This window comes from Corvus moneduloides, chromosome 6, assembly GCF_009650955.1.
Source record: "Corvus moneduloides isolate bCorMon1 chromosome 6, bCorMon1.pri, whole genome shotgun sequence".
Taxonomy (NCBI): Eukaryota; Metazoa; Chordata; class Aves; order Passeriformes; family Corvidae; genus Corvus; species Corvus moneduloides.
The window spans coordinates 16,065,375-16,082,082 of record NC_045481.1 but is presented as its reverse complement, the minus strand read 5'-3'; the positions used below and the strand labels follow the sequence as shown (position 1 = coordinate 16,082,082).

The following is a 16,708-nucleotide window of genomic DNA, read 5'->3' as shown; positions in this document are numbered from 1 at the left end:
TGCGAAAAGTCTGTTAGGAAGTTAACATGGAAATACTGTAAAAAGCGTTCCTGCCAATGTTTGAAAACACGCCAACATTTGCTTTGACCGTGTCTTTTCACTAATGGTAACAAACATCATTTATCTGGGTTTTGGAGGGGGCCATGCTGCAGATGTGGCCATTTTTGTAAACTTAAGGGGAACTTTTATGGAGGATTCTCAATGCGCTGCAGCTACAGTTATGCCTCTCCTGCTACACCAACCCCTTTCAAATTCACAGTACAAGACTTGATCTTCAAAGTGGATGTAGTGGTGCTCATTTCCCCAGTCTAGTTTGTTTCACTCATCCTTCTGATCCACTTTGATTCAGGATCCCTCTGTCTGATTCCACCGATGACTGTGCCCAGCCTACTTGCTTAGAACCATCTTTTCTTGTGTACCAAAGCTCTCCCTTCTGTCCCTTAAATGCCTCCTCAGACAAATACCTTTTTCCTTCCTGTTCTGAACCTGGACTTCAAATCAGCCTTCTCTGTTCTCCCCCCTCTTCTCTGAACATAATGGGGAGCACACTAACCCTCCTTTCTGATCTTTCCCACATGCGAAAACATGACACAGCAATGAAATAAATGTCCTGAATTCCTCATACACGACCTCCACTGAGCACTATTCCCACTCACTTGGTTTCTCTGACTGCCATTCCCTCTAGACTACCATTTTACATGATTTTATACACTAAATTAATCTTCCTAGGACAAGGTTGTTTTCTTCCTACTGTCCATAAAAGAACCTGATTTCTACTAACTTCACAGAAATAAATGGTAAGAATATTCTTCCCCTTCTCTGATTGACAGTTAAAATTACTTTTAGCTTTAACATTATAGGTTTTCAATAGAATAAACTTCTGTTTTTGAAAATCTGTGGTCATATGAGGGGGAAAATTCCCAGAACTCCCCAAGCTCTGCTCACTAACGGTGTTAAAAAAAGATGCCAGCCAAAGTAGGAGGTGTAAATTTTCTTAACATTTTTCACCATCATTTTATTTTGAAAGCTTTGATAGGCAGTCAAACAGCAATTTCAGTTTAAAAATGGGTATTAAGTTTCAGAACAAGCCCACTCAACATTAGGGAGAGTTTATGTTGCCTTAGGAAAAGGGAATGAACAAGATGACCTTTCCAGGTTCCTTCAAGCATGTGTTCTACAAGTCACTGAATAAAGACAGTTCTTACCTTTCCAACACTGTTGTTTCAAGGACATCAGTTGTCAGGACACACGTTCCTGCACTTGTATATATAGCGTTTGGAGTTTGCAGTTGTTTTTTTCCACAGTCACTAAGGATGAATACTTGCTCTTCTTCTCTTTCTAATCTAATGAGGGAAAGGAGCTGCCCTGTTGAATCTCTCCCAGCTACCCCAACAGGACTTTCACTGGAGCTCTTTGGCCTTCAGGCTTTCAAGCAGTGACACCACCTGAGGCTTTTTTTTTGTGAGAGAATTCTCCACCACTTCCTTCTGTGTATTCGTAAGATCAGAGCAGCCTGTGGTTTGGGCTAAAAACACATAGCTGTTGAAAATTTTTCTCATTGTAATGAATCAATTTCTGCTTAGTTAATGATCCTTCTCATTCTGAGGGACTAGCAAAGGGTTTTGGAAAAAATTCCCAGTAGGTATGAAAGCTAAATAAAGGTGTGGTTGACTGAGGTGTGTGAAGATGTCTCCTCAGTAACTGTTTTGAATTTCACTTATTTCAGACATACCAAAACTTTCCAGAAATAAAACAAATGGAGAGCATTTCATGGAACTGAATTTAGTTTCTTTATCTGGGAGCAGAATGAGATTATGAAGAGCAAACAAATGTGTTGTATACTGATGGAAAAAAGTGCTGTGATAAGCCTCAGTCCCTTGTGTTTAGCATGATGTCAGCTAACCTCATTCCTTACAGTTAAGGGTAAGCACAGTCAAATTTCCCCTATCCTCTGGGAGTAGGACTTAGTACTAAGCTCGAACCCATGTGTAGATTTGAAGATGAGAAAAGAATTCTGTTTACAGAGAGAGGAAGAAATGAAAAATTTGCACTGGGCCTAGAAGATCAAGAAGTGGGGAACAAAGTCGTGTAGCAAACAAGAGGGAAAGCACAAGGGAAGTAGTGAAATAAGCAGAAGAGAAAGTGACTGTGAGAGCAGAGCAGAATAGAAAGTCACTGGCAAAATGAAAACATAGTAAAATTAACTGACACTGGAATTCACTGGAGACAGCAAACTTGAGAAACTGAGAGAGATAGTATGTGTGTAGGGGAGAATATTGTCTTGGTTTAATATTGTCTGCTAAGGAAGGCAGGAGCCTCCCTTGGAATGGAAAATGTAACCCCCTTCCCTCCAAATTTTTATAATTTTGAAATTAAGGGGCTTTCAGGCAATTATATGAGAAGTAGGAATAACAGTTCTTTACTAGTATATATAACAAGGCAATAATACAGAAATACTGGCTTAACCTGACAGAGTCAGGATATGACCTGATACCCTGCTGGGCTGGGTGGTGGTAGCAGTCCCATGAAGGGGTGGCTGAAGCCCTCTTTGAAGTGGTAGATACGGTTCTGTAGAAGCAGTGATCCTGTAGAAGGGTCTGGTCTTCCTCTGAAGGTCCAGTGGTGGTTATGTAGCTCTTGTCCTCTGGGAATCCAGTAGGTAAGGGCTCATTGTGGTGTTCCACACCTCAGATTATATCCAGGTAGGAATGCTTGGTCCCTCCCCCTGGGTGGAGCATCTCACAACGGGATGATGTAATTCTATGAGTCATGCAGTGAGGCTGGATGGCCCATTAACAGAAGATATCTCCTGGAGGGAGTTGACAGGGATGTGTCATGGCAGAGATAAAGAACTCTATCCCACCTGGTTTTAAGAGATGGTGATAGAATACATACTTTTGGTTACATCTTACATTGTAACCTAAGAACATGCAATTTAACTCCCATTTCAGTATGGCTTTATGCACATGCATGAGTTCTTCAAATCTGGCAAGCATTTAATCAGATGCCTATACCCCTGAGAAATCTAGAGGGCATTAAACATAGATGCTGTGATGAATTTGGAGGGCTTAGATAATATTGATTTAAGGGGGCAAATATTGAGGTTTTTCTAACAAAATCCCTTTTTCAGCTAGATGTTGATTGAAATCTTATGACCGAAGAACACATTGAATACCGCTGATATGCATAATGTCTCTCATTCTGTCTGGCAAGAAGACATTTTGGTGGTCTTGGAGAAATGAATAAAGCCAATGTACCTAAACTAAAATGTGTTAACAGCACATGTGGGAGATCAAGAGTCAACTGACCTTATCTTCTTGCAGTTTAAAGATGACATCAAGTGTATAGATCTGGCTGGTACCATTTGTTCTTACTGTATGGCAGGAAGATTATTTACATCAGCTTGACCTCCTTCCTGGGTTTATGTGAGGTTGTTCATGGCATGAAGGATATGAGGAACTCTTGCTTGTAGCACCTCTGCATACTGTGGGAGAATCCCATTATTTTTGAGTTACTGTTGTTGAACTCCCAAGTAGGGTCTTGGTGAGCGTGTGGCTTCTAGCAAGTGTTGAAGGTGGGGTGTAGTCATAGATGCTCCTCAGAAATACAAAGCAGCATTACCCAAGATTATTAAAGAGAAATCAGCAGTAGGAAAACTGCACGACATAAAACACAAGAGGAGCTGGGTAAATTAAAGGAAAACGTGGTTCCATATTTACAGTGTGAGACTGACTTCTTCAAGGCATTTAAATTTTGGCTCACAGTTCAGTTATTTACAGCCTTGGAAGCAAAACAAAGGTCTGAGTTAAACTACAGAAATAACCCTTTATTAAGGAATACTTCTGCCTTTGAAGCATGCAAAAATGCTATGTGATAACACAAGTGGCAACTCTCCACTAGAACTGGGAGGTAAAAATCTGAGAATGCACAGAAAGACATGGAGGATCTTAGCACAAGGATGAGTCCTGGGTACTACAGCTGGAGCTTCCCTGTAATATAATGGTCCCAGTCAAGGGTTTACATTACAGAGGCTCTGGATGAACCCTCAGTGCTGATGCCAATAATGGACCTGCTTTCTAAATTTCAAGTATGGTTCAGCAAAGCACCTTTCACCAGTGCTTAAAGAACCATCTGGGTATATATATACACCTAAAGAGGTAGAGTGGCTGGAGTTACAATTCAACACTTGAACATTGATTTGCTTTCTGCAAGCTTGTATTGTCAATTCATATTTGTGTGCTCTCCTTTGCCAGGGACTAGGTCCTAAATAAACACAGGATTGCCTCTTCCTTGACAGTCAGGTAATTATGGACAGTGCCAAGCTAAGGTTCTCTCCATGGCTCCCTTATATGAACTACCTGGGCCAAATACCAAAGGCAGGATCCCAGTCTCCTTTCAAACCAATGCCTTTCCTCGCAGTTAAATTGTTATGGCTTATGGGAGATTTTTGGGTCTTTTTTTAAGGGAACATGGTTGGCTTTTCTTTGATTTTATCTCTCGACCTTGCAGACAGGCCAGAGGGTTTGATACTGGGATGCCAGTTGTATCAGTTAGAAAAGCTGCACTTGAAAAGGCTCCTAGGGCTGGTTGGGTACCTGTCACAATCACCTTCTAATCATCCAGGCTTCTCAGCTGATGCACTCCCAGCTCTTCTGTGCTGGAACAGTCTTCATGGCCAACTAACAGGCCCTCAGCTTCCAGTAACCCTGCCATGCTGCTGCTTTTTCTGCTCCTTTTAGGGGGTGCCATAGAAAATTAATCCAAACATATTTCTCCTTCAACTCTCAGCAGCATCAATATTTTCTTCTCAGATGAGCTGCTTTCATGGATCTCCTGTGAGACATTTCCCTAATTCAAAGCCTTTTGGCTGTTTCTCAGTTCAAGATACTAATTGTGCTTGAGATGAAAAACAAGCACATTTGGCAGTGCTAGATGAAACTAACATTAGTATGTGCTTCTAGTGAGACATTTTGGTGTGGGACATACACAAAAGTTAAATTATTACAATGATAAACACAGCAATAAGAAAGAAGATTTGTTTCTTGTGTTTGGCTTAAAGACAAGTGCTACTTAATATTTTCTTCCTCTACACTTTGTTTTGATGATATTTCCCAAATATCTTTAATTTTCAAAATGTAATTCTTTCAGCATTCCTAGACCTAGTCTGGAAAACATTTTGTTCTGATTATACTGGAAACAGAACATCTGAGGTATCACCAAACCACTCACTGTGAAAGCATCACTCAGAAGATCATGTGTGTCTCACTCTTTTTTTTTTTTTTTTTTTTTTAGACTATTAATGGAAGGCTTCATCGAATTTATACACAGTTGTTCTGGTTGCAGTAAGAGATAGCAATAATTAAAGATTTAAAAAATAAATGCAAATTTCTCTAATGTCACCTTATGCAGAAAGCACTTGCTTCTTTTTTGCCTTCAACACCATGTCACTGTACCCTCACACACAGCATGCATGTCTTAAATCAGGTGTAATTGTTGGAACATCACTCCAGTAACAACCTCCATGTGAATGGCTCAAATGTACTCAAATAGACTCTCCTGGTGAGAGGTAACTGGAGCTGAATTCTGAAGCACACATCTTCCCTTTGAGACATCCTGCACTAAGTGTTACTTGACACATTTCTCAAAAAAACGGCAACAAAATAAAAGTGATTCGGAATTTTTTTCTGAAAGTTTAGTATTCAAGAACAATTTTGAGGCTGCCCTGTGATCACCAGACTGATTAAAAATCAGAAGCTTGTATGATTAGGAGATTAGTACCGTCTGAACTTTGATCTGCCTCATTTGTGTACACAGGAAAGGGAGAGACACACACCACCACGCTGAGAACTGCTTTCATGGGTAGCAGATTTCTCCTCTGTAAGGGATTCATGAAAGAACCCTTCACTGTTTTGGTTCCTGTTTCTTGCTTTCAGTGGTTCCCAGGGAAGGCCTCAAGGTTTCTATAGTCACTAACTGTTAACTCCAAACCATACAACTTTATAACAGCCAAAAAAAAAGGAAAAAAACTCCATGTCAAACCAGGCAATATTATAATTGCATTCCTGTTACTAACCATGTGCTTTGGTTTGATCCATGTGATATTCATAGGATCCGACAGAATTAATGAAAATCCCTCACTTGTGAAACTCAGGACCTCTAACAATGGTTCACTTCCACGGTCTTTGTGTAAACAACACATTGACACACTGTAGTGAGTTGAACTTGAGTTGATGGACAGTCTTTTAGACTAATGACACTTCTCACCATTTACATATTTAAACTGCACGGAAAGGCGAGAATTCCCTTTCGTTCCAGCTCGCCTGTGGGAAGGTGAGGGGGCTTCGGAGACTCTGGGCCCCACCGGGCCAGGCTGGGGCCCCTGTCCCCTTCCCCTTTTCCCAATGCCGTGGCACAGACCCTGGGTCTCTGGGGAGGGAACTGTCCCAGAGCCGCAGGGAGCTAAAACCAGCCATGGACTGCCACACAGCTCAAACCAGCCATGAACTGCCACACAGCTCAGACCAGCCATGGACTGCCGCACAGCTCAGACCAGCCATGGACTGCCACACAGCTAAACCAGCCATGGACTGCCACACAGCTAAACCAGCCATGAACTGCCACACAGCTAAACCCAGCCATGGACTGCCGCACAGCTCAGACCAGCCATGGACTGCCACACAGCTCAGACCAGCCATGGACTGCCACACAGCTAAATCCAGCCATGGACTGCCACACAGCTCAGACCAGCCATGGACTGCCACACAGCTAAATCCAGCCATGGACTGCCACATAGCTCAAACCAGCCATGGACTGCCACACAGCTCAAACCAGCCATGGACTGCCACACAGCTAAACCCAGCCATGGACTGCCGCACAGCTCAGACCAGCCATGGACTGCCACACAGCTCAAACCAGCCATGGACTGCCGCACAGCTCAAACCAGCCATGGACTGCCACACAGCTCAAACCAGCCATGGACTGCCGCACAGCTCAGACCAGCCATGGACTGCCACACAGCTCAAACCAGCCATGGACTGCCGCACAGCTCAGACCAGCCATGGACAGCCACACAGCTAAACCCAGCCATGGACTGCCACACAGCTAAACCAGCCATGGACGGCCACGCAGCTCAAACCAGCCATGGACTGCCACACAGCTAAACCCAGCCATGGACTGCCGCACAGCTCAGACCAGCCATGGACTGCCACACAGCTCAAACCAGCCATGGACTGCCACACAGCTAAACCCAGCCATGGACTGCCACACAGCTAAACCCAGCCATGGACTGCCGCACAGCTCAAACCAGCCATGGACTGCCACACAGCTCAAACCAGCCATGGACTGCCACACAGCTAAACCCAGCCATGGACTGCCGCACAGCTCAAACCAGCCATGGACTGCCACACAGCTAAACCAGCCATGGACGGCTACACAGCTAAACCCAGCCATGGACTGCCGCACAGCTAAACCCAGCCATGGACTGCCGCACAGCTAAAACCAGCCATGGACGGCCACAGAGCTAAAACCAGCCATGGACTGCCACACAGCTCAAACCAGCCACGGACTGCCACACAGCTCAAACCAGCCATGGACTGCCGCACAGCTCAGACCAGCCATGGACTGCCACACAGCTAAACCAGCCATGGACTGCCACACAGCTCAAACCAGCCATGGACTGCCGCACAGCTCAGACCAGCCATGGACTGCCACACAGCTAAACCCAGCCATGGACTGCCACACAGCTAAACCAGCCATGGACTGCCACACAGCTAAACCCAGCCATGGACTGCCACACAGCTCAAACCAGCCATGGACTGCCACACAGCTAAACGCATCCAGCGCAACTTCTGGGGGCCGATGGGTCCCTCGCCTCTCCACGCGGAGCCGGCGCAGCCAGCTGGAGCTGGCGGAGCCTCCTGTCTGCAGCCAGCACACTTTGTGCTGAACTGAAGAAGACACCATGCAGCCAGCAGCACAAAGGGAGCGAGGCTTTCTCTACCGTAAAGCCTGAACAAGAACACTCTTTAACATGGCGGCTTCAGAGCCAGAGAGAAAGTGAAAGTGCGCCATGTGAGAGGAAGCCGGAACTGGCAAGAGAGAAAAGAGGGTGGTGCCGCATTTCTCGCACGTAGCTTAAAAAAACTTCTTGCATGCCGTGGTAAGAAACTTTAATATCACAAACTGTTTGTCTCTTTAATCCATCTGAAGTACATGGGGGGATGGAGAATTCATGTGTGGCCCATGAAGATTGTGAAGACTGCCTACGCCAGGCTATACAGAAACAGTGAGAGGCTTTTAGAGACTTGTGGCGAAGAAAGCATGTCTTAATATCAGTACCTCTTCAGATCAGGAGGGCCACGGCTTTGAAAATGTCTTCAGTGTAAAGAGTAAGTAAGTGAATAAACAGACTAAACATTAAAATCACAAGCAACATTCATCAGTTGTAGGAAGAGACCCAACCATTACAACAGCCTCTTTGAAGCCATGGGCCTTATAAGTGAAGAATGGTAAGGCATTGGAACAAGCTGCCCTGGGAAGTGGTGGAATCACCAACACTGGAAGTGTTCAAATAATACGTAGATGTGGCACTTCGGTACATAGTTTAGTGGTGAATGTGTCAGTTGCAGTGTCTCTGCAATCCCCTCAAGTATCACCACCCTTCTATTGCTCTATAAAATCTTCATACGGAAAACTACAGGCTTGTCAGCACTGCAACTCTCATTAAACACAGAAGAAGGGGGATGGCAGACTAATATTTGCATCGCCACTTTGAGTAGAAGGGGAGGCTTTAGTCCCAGAAAAGAGGTGATGGAAAGCCACATGAAGAATTAGCTCCCATTTATTATGACAGCTGACAGAGTATAAAGTGGCATCTCTACTGACATAGCCAATCAACACCTTCACTGGAGCTTAAAGGTCTTCAATGAAAAAAACCAAGTTCACTATAAATAAAGGTGCTGCTCTAAAGACCTTCAGTTGCCTTTATCTGGCTTCTATTGCTTTTGTGTCTGATTAGCCTGTAAGTTCTTTTGGTCACGGATGGCTTTCACCGTTCTGGGTTCAACTTTGAGATTTCCTATCTGGTCATGGAGAGAAATCAAGGGACATAGAATCTGATTTATAATCTTCTCTACTACCTTTTTTTTTTTTGCAGTAGGCAAGAGCTCTCAGAGTTGCTTTTCCTCTCTCAGCAGCTATATAGGGAATGAAAGAGAGGAGATTGGAGCACGTCTCAGTGCCATTCTTCTGATGTGCAGTTGTTTTCCTGCTTTAATGTCAATCAGAAAAAGCCCATCAAAGCCTAAGTGCCTGTGGAGCTTGGACAGTTAAGACACACAAGTTTCTGTAGCTACATGCATGTCAAAAAGCAACAAGGTTAACATAACTGGTTCTCTTTGGTTCCCCAGCTTGAGTAATGCCTTTTGCACTTGAGACAACTGGCAGTCTTCAGCATGACTCCAGAGCAATTTCACATGCAGTGTGTACCAGAGTATCCTGAGCATTGTGCTGATGCATCTTACTTTAGTGGATAGAATTCACAAGCTAAACTAAAAACCACATTTGAACAATGATGGCAAAACAGAGGATTAGTGCTATTTTGTTTGTGATGATTGTTTATGTAGGCTATTTGTATTATAATCATGACACCATGAGAAACAATGCCAGATACGTGTTGTGTGTTCTGAAGAACACAGACAACGATCCAGACGGAATCACCTGAAAGGCCTTCCGTCGTAAACCAAATGCTGTATCGAAAAGAAGATCAGATGAGTAAATCCCGTTTTGTCTACATACTCTTCCTCACATGCACAGCGTTTCTGGGAGGAATACAGAACCAATGCGTGTGCGTGGAGGAAGTTCCCACCACTCGTTGGCTAAGAGTAATCACTTAATTAATGTAAACATAAAATTTTAGTTAAAAAAAGAAATGAAATGGCGGTGGCACAGCCTGGAACTAACCACCGTTTCACAAAATGGGTCATTAATTTGTCACCTTGAACACCACTCGTTCGTTGCGCGCAGAAGCACCATTCTCCCCATGGAAGCCCATCTTGAAACGCATCTCCTAAAGACAGGTGGAAGAGCCCCGAGCAATCAGTGCTCCCCGCCAGCCCCGGGGCGCTGCTCGCGTTCCTGTCCGCTCCAGCTCCTCAGGAGGGACCTGGCCACGGTCCGCACCTCGGCACTTGCTGCTGCCCGCTCCCCTCCGCGCAGGGACGCCAGGCGCGACACTGAGAGCGGGTCATTCCTGCACCGTTTAGGGGAAAGGATTAATTTCGCCAGTTAATTCCTTCCCCCCGGCCCGGCGGTGGGGGAAGGCTCATGCGCGTTGCCATGGGTGCCGGAGGAGCACCCAGAAAGTTGCGGGAGAGGGGCGGGGAGAAGGGGCCGTGCCGCCCGCCGGGGCTTAGTGCCCGCCCGGCGCCGCGCTGAGTGCCCGTGGGCAGCTGCTCTCGCCGCGGCGGCTGAGTCGCCCACCTGCTGCCTACGGCTGGCGGCGGGGGAGGGAGGGAGGAAAGGGATAAACTTCAAACTTGGCCGGGCGTGCAGGGAGCCGCATGGATGTGTCCGTCCCTCGGCGCTGACTCGCAGCCCGCGGCGCGCTGTGGGGCGGCCGCTGCCCGAGGAGTGCGGGGCGCCGCCGCGCCGCTTCCTCCGCCGCCGGCCATGGGGCGCGGGGCTCAGCCCGGCCCCTGAGCGCGACGCCTCGCCCCCCCGCTCCGGGCTGCCGCCGCCTCCCCGCCCGCCGCCACCTGCTTCTCAGAGCTCCGCTGCGCCGCTGCCGACCTGAGGCCCTGGGCATCGGCTTCTCTTCGCGCTGCAGCCCGACCGATATGGAGACGTCCGCGGGAAGCCGCGGGAGTGATCCCCGCTTTCTCACCGACCCATTTGGCCGTCCCCTCGGCGCCCGCGCTCGCTCCGATGGAGCTGGAGGAGACGCCGCTTGCCACCCCAAAGACCATGCTTCTTATGCTGAGGAAAGTTCGCAAGAGGCGGGAGATGCTGCTGCAGCAGCTGGGCTTCATCTGCGCCATCCTCTTCTTCGCCTGGTGCATGTCCAGCCTGCTCTCCAGAGCGGGTGAGTGGCAGTGGCGGCGGGACCGGCGGACCCCGGCAGGGCCGGGCGGGTGGCTGGGGCGGCCCCGGGGACTGCAGCTGCCCCGGGGCGGCCGGGCTTTGGCGGGGTCAGGTGGCGGTGGCTGTTCCCGTTTGGAGACTCCCCGTGGAAATGCCCCGGCGTGCGGGCGAGGCGGGGGAGCAGCACGGGTTCCTCGGGAGAAAGCCCAGCTCCGGGCGGATGCGTGGCCGCAGCCGCGGGGAGAGGGGGAAGCTGCGCCGCTGGCGCCTGCCCGTCCACGGCTCCCCGGCCCCGAGCCCGCCGCGCCTCTCGGGTCGGGAACCGAAAGGGCACCACGGGGCAGCTCTGTGCCTGGGAACGGCCCTGAAGGAGTTTCCCCCCTGCTGTTGCATCAGAGTGGAGTTGTCTCCAGCCGCCTGTGGTCTCCTCTGCAACTTCGGGCTACCTTCCGTTTTGTCCTTAGGTTGTAAACCTCCATCAGCTATAGCTGCTCCTTTTATCTCAACCTCACACTCACCCCCAACACCTCTCCCCCCGTTACCGTATAGATTTGACAGAAAATTCTGCATTTTAGGCTAGGAACAGTGCTAATCTTACGTTTTGCAGAGAGAGTATTATACAGTCTTTTGCATCCTTTGTGCAACTGCTGTATTGGTAAACTGATGCATTTATAATTAACCATATCATTCCCACTTCTTTTTCTGCCTGCTGGCACAGTTTGGGCTGTAAGTGTGCAGTTTCAGGTCCTCATCAAATACAAAGTCTAAGGTTGCTGGGACAGCACTTGGGTCTCTAGGTAGGGCTGCCAGCAGTCCTTGAAGATTAAGAACAAAATCAACTAAGCCTATCACTAAGCATCTCTGTTTTAATATAAGAACTCAGATTTCAGCACAATTAGGATGGTCATCTGCTTAAATTATAGCTGAAGTTCAAGTGTGTGCTTTAAGGAAGAAAAATCTGCTGGAACTTGTCATAGTTTGTAATGCTCTTGTGCTCAAATTATTGCCTGGCTTGTTTGAGCTGCATCTATGATGGCAACAAGCCATCCATATAAGAATTCGATGTCTTAGACCATATTACCATATTGCTCATCTTAAAACTTTCAACTTGAAAACAAGTAATGGGGTTATGAATATGCTTGCACAACTTGAGGGGTTTTTTGGTGCAGTTGTTGTGTTCTAGAACTTTTTTATGTTTTCATGAAAAATGTCATGACTAATGAAAGGTTTTAATCTCCTGGGTTATCAACTAAATCCCTCATAACCTAATTTTTGATGGTATGCTGCATCAGGTAGGGTTTTTTTTTAGCTGGCTAATTTGCAGTACATATTATACATAAACACTGACCATCTGTTGTCTATGTTTCTTATAATTGTGGCTCAGAATATTTTACTCTTGATAAACTAACTTCCAAACAAGATTTCTTTTTCCAAGAGTCACTAAGAAAACACAAGCATTACATGATGACTGTATAAACTAAAATTGGCCAAGGAAGAATTTTTGTTGTTATTATATTCATTTGAAATAAATAAGATTGAGGTAGAAGTGATTTAATTAAGAGGCTCTATTCTTTCTTTGATTATTATAATTGCATATGGTACATGGTATCACAAGTGCACCTGTACTCTCTTTAACAGGTTTCATTGAGAATGATTCTGGAATATGAGTTTTGGCAAAAGCTCCATTGACTGCTAAAAAAGTTCGGGTTTTTTAAGACTTAGGAGGATTCACTGTGATTTCCATTTTCTTTGACAAGTTATGAATGGTTTGATATTATTAAGCATACCCAAGACTGAAAAGTTCAGAATAAACTGAAATGTAACTGGAACATATCCATATGCATTTTTATTTTTTCGTGAAAGCAGTAATGTAATATGTGCAAGTACAGATGACTGAATGGAAGTGTGATTTTTGCTCATGTCAGCATAACTGGGCTGGTTTCATCTATAGGAACTGCTAAGTGTTGACTTTCACAGGTACAGGCTTCAGCATTTGCTTGCTGCAGAATATTTTCCTGCTGTGGGTAACAGCCTAGTGTTCTGATAGTTCTGATAGCCAGGACATGCTAAGAGCTTGGATGTAGTGCCTGGTTCACCCTTTGGAGCTAGGGGCACCTAGCACATGTCTGTTTTCACGTGCTCCGGTCACACCTTGGATTTTGCCCCATTTGCATTCTGATGGTCTGTCCATGCTCCTTGATAGTGGGCACATGTAGTCCAGTAGGGATGATGCAGGAAAAAATTTGTGCTAGTGGGCATAACATCTTTTTATTTAATATAGGCCAAGAATCAGCTATTCCAGACAGAAGCATTGTATCAGGAATGTGGAGGAATAGAAGGTTGATGGCATCGCCTAATGGGACGCACGAAGAGAATTGTACAGAGCCAGGTAAGATGGGAAAACTTTGCAATGTCCTGTAAGCTCTTGAGATGTATTGAGTAGTTTTGTCATGACCAACCAAGCTGCATTGATGTGTAACCACCAGTGTTAAACTCAAAAAACCCCAACAAACTAGGACTGTTCTGTGTAGAAATAAGGTTTATTGTGCTACATAATGACATGATTTTATGTATCAAAGGTAATGTTTAGTTAGAGGAGTGTTTTGGGATCATTGTGAGACTAGTGCTGACAATTTGATTTCTGTAGTTTTGTTCCTTTGGTGATTATTCATTTCTGTCCAGCTGATGCTGTGTGTATTGCACAAGTCATGAGAGCTGTGCTCCTCTTAAAACTGTGGGTAGCTAAACATGCAGTGTTTTAGATGGCATCTGAGCGCAGTGATTTATGTTCATTACCATTACACAGTTAATCATGTTTTGCTAGTTTAATGATAAGCTATGTATTCAGAGTAGGAATTTATGTTGTGTGGAGGGGGATGATAAGTGATATGGAAACCCTGGAATCCATTTTACTTCAGGATATCTATCTTGGCCAGGCAAAAAAAAAATTGATTGAGGGCAGGAATAGATGATGCATTTTAGTATCAGTGTTAGTCCACAATGCTTTCATCTTCCCATCTGTCTTTCCAGTGTGTATTTCCTTTCTCTCTTTCCTGCCTCTCTGTGGTTTATGGTGTGTGGGAGATGAGACATTTTGCCAATGGCACTAGCCAAGTTAATTTAAAGTTCAGATTTTTTTTTTTAATGTGACTCTTCGATAGCAATGGAGTCTATGCCTTCTTGCCAACAGTGTCAAATGAGTTCTAGGATACCATCAGCCCCAGGTACTAGGAGAGTTTGGAGCAGTATTCCTGCCCTCACTTACATGTTTGTTGTAATACTGAGGTGCCTGTTGTGTAGATTGAGGATCACTACTGTGCTTATACACTCCTAAAAGAGGGGTGGAAGAACATTGCTCAAAGTATGTGGGTCCAAAAGTTTTAACTGTATCTTCTTGATGTCCAAGAGCTTCCCTGTGCTTTTGTTACAAACTTCATGGGTCAGTTTGCTGTTGTCTGCATCTGTAACCTTATGATGCTCTTGATTTGTATGGCAAAGTTGTTCACAAACAAGAAAGAACACAGAAAGGACCTTTTGGAAATACGTAATGATTCTTGATGAGTAGTCAGAAAATACTATTCTTTCCCATTTCTCTTTCATTTTCCTCCATGTGTGTGGATGCATCAATGTGATCATGTATGTTTGCACATACTTGGCAGCATACTTGGAGTCCAGGCAATGGAGGCCACAAAATTGTAGAAGCTAGATCAGAAGGATACCTGTCAAAGTTCTGATGGGGACTTCCATTTAGCATGAATGAGAACTTTTTCGCAATGATATGATAAAACTACCAAGGCAAAAACATGCATGTAAATTGGAATTCCGGAAGCAATGCTGTCTTCTTCACATGTTTAAAACAAATAGTTCGGCTTCCTCCATTCTTCTAAAATTGTAAGATTAAAGAACAATTGGAATAGATAAATACAGCTGGGTCATTTTGATGTGCTTTCTGAAATTCAGGTCTCTGAGGTACACTTTTCTCTGTAACCACAAGAGATGGACACAAGGGAGGTCCAAATGTGCCTCAGGATGCTGAAGTTCTAAGAAAAATATCACAAGACTTGCGTTAAATTAATAATTTCCAGTCACAGTGATGGTGGTAGCCTTTCTTTTAAAAAGTGTTTCTTCAGTTAGAACACAGATTTCCAGATCAAATCTGTCACAGGATTGCAATTTTAGCATTTTTAATCACTTCCTGTTATTCTGCAGTTATGTACTGCTTATCACTGTGTATCTTCTGCAGCTGAAGGGGGAATTGAGATGCTGCAAGAGTGACTAGATGTAAGCTGCAAATAAAGGGAACATCTGAAAATAACTGAAAGTGATGTTTGTTGGGCAGGAGTGGGTCCATAAGAACCCATTGTTGTTGTTGCTCAGTAACAACTTCTGTAGATTTGGGGTGGGGTTTTTTGTTGGCTTTGTTTTTTGTTCTTTTGTTTTTTTAGTGCATGAGATGCTGACTTGCTTTTTTTTTTCTTTTTATTTCTTTTCATTCTTGTCTGGTAGCCAGGGATTGAGATTTATCATGTAACGAGAAGGTAGCAATGACTGAACACTCATCAAAAAGGAGCAAGTAGCATAGCTCATCTTTGTGGGAATGTAGCTTCCCATGAATATACACATCCCATGATGTGTAATCACATGACTACAGAGAGAGAACTCCCAGGAAAGGTCAAGAGACTTGATGGAGATTGCATAGAAAATCGGTGAGAGTGTGGATTTTCAGTTGGAATATGAATACATGGTTCCCTGTAGGCTCCTTTATGAGATGTAGTTATTCTTACCTGTGTCATTTCTGTGTCTGCTCTAAGCATGAGGGGCCATACAAATGCATGGCTGTATGTATGGTATATAGCAGTTTTCTTTTGTTATGTGGATGTTTTTATATGTTTTTAGGATACAAGGATTTCATAGTACCTTGAGAAATACCGGTTCTTGCTGAGAGCCTGTTAATCCCCTGTGTCATTGCTGTGCCATTGATGTGCTCCCTTTTCTTTAGCTTTCCACACAAGTCTGCAGCTTTACCTCCCTTTTTCCAAAGGCTTTCAATGAAGTTAATATATTTACCACTTCACACAATTTTCTTATTTACGTGTAAGTAAATAAAATAAAAATCCTTATTGTTAGAAATGGCAGCTATAGAAGTTTATAAGACCATGAGATCCCTGCACTTCATGACACTGGCAAGAAAGGCTCAGCCTTTGTAATATATCTTGGGATAAAAACTGCGTAAACTTCTAGAAGTAATGTTAGAAGCTTGTGGGAGTTGCTGTCTTCCAGAAACTCACATAATCTACTCTGTTTGAGATTAGTCTCATTTGCTGAAGTAGATAATTTTGTATTGTGTTTTTCTGGAAACATTGATAATGTTTCTGGGGCCATTGTAGCAGAAGAGAAAAAATGCTGAAGTCTTGGCAATGCTGTTTTTAACAAGAACCAGAGGACCCTGAAAAATGAAAAGAAAATATATGTATGTGTGTGTATATAACTAGAGGAGATTAAAGATTCCGTTAAAGATCCTTCCTGGCTTTAAACTTCCCCATTGTTGAAAGCTCCTCTGCCATGATAAGATATCGGTCTTTATGTTGTCCTGTAGGCTAAAGGGCTTTTCGATTGTATGTAGAAGGCT

General features: G+C 44.6%; 1 protein-coding gene across 3 annotated transcripts in view; it reads left to right on the top strand.

The window, feature by feature from the left end:
- The first annotated feature begins 10,396 nt into the window (after window positions 1-10,396).
- SLC24A4 (solute carrier family 24 member 4) overlaps window positions 10,397-16,708 on the top strand; it is a 90,147-nt gene continuing 83,835 nt past the window's right edge. For 2 of the 3 annotated variants that reach the window (XR_004240686.1, XM_032111536.1), the window contains exons 1-2: window positions 10,397-11,080; window positions 13,361-13,468. Coding sequence is in view for 2 of the 3 variants with exons in the window: in XM_032111536.1 (XP_031967427.1) it covers window positions 10,924-11,080; window positions 13,361-13,468 (265 nt within the window). In the remaining variant the exon portion in view is untranslated. The remainder of the gene's footprint in view (window positions 11,081-13,360; window positions 13,469-16,708) is intronic. The other variant, XM_032111537.1, reaches the window with a different exon arrangement.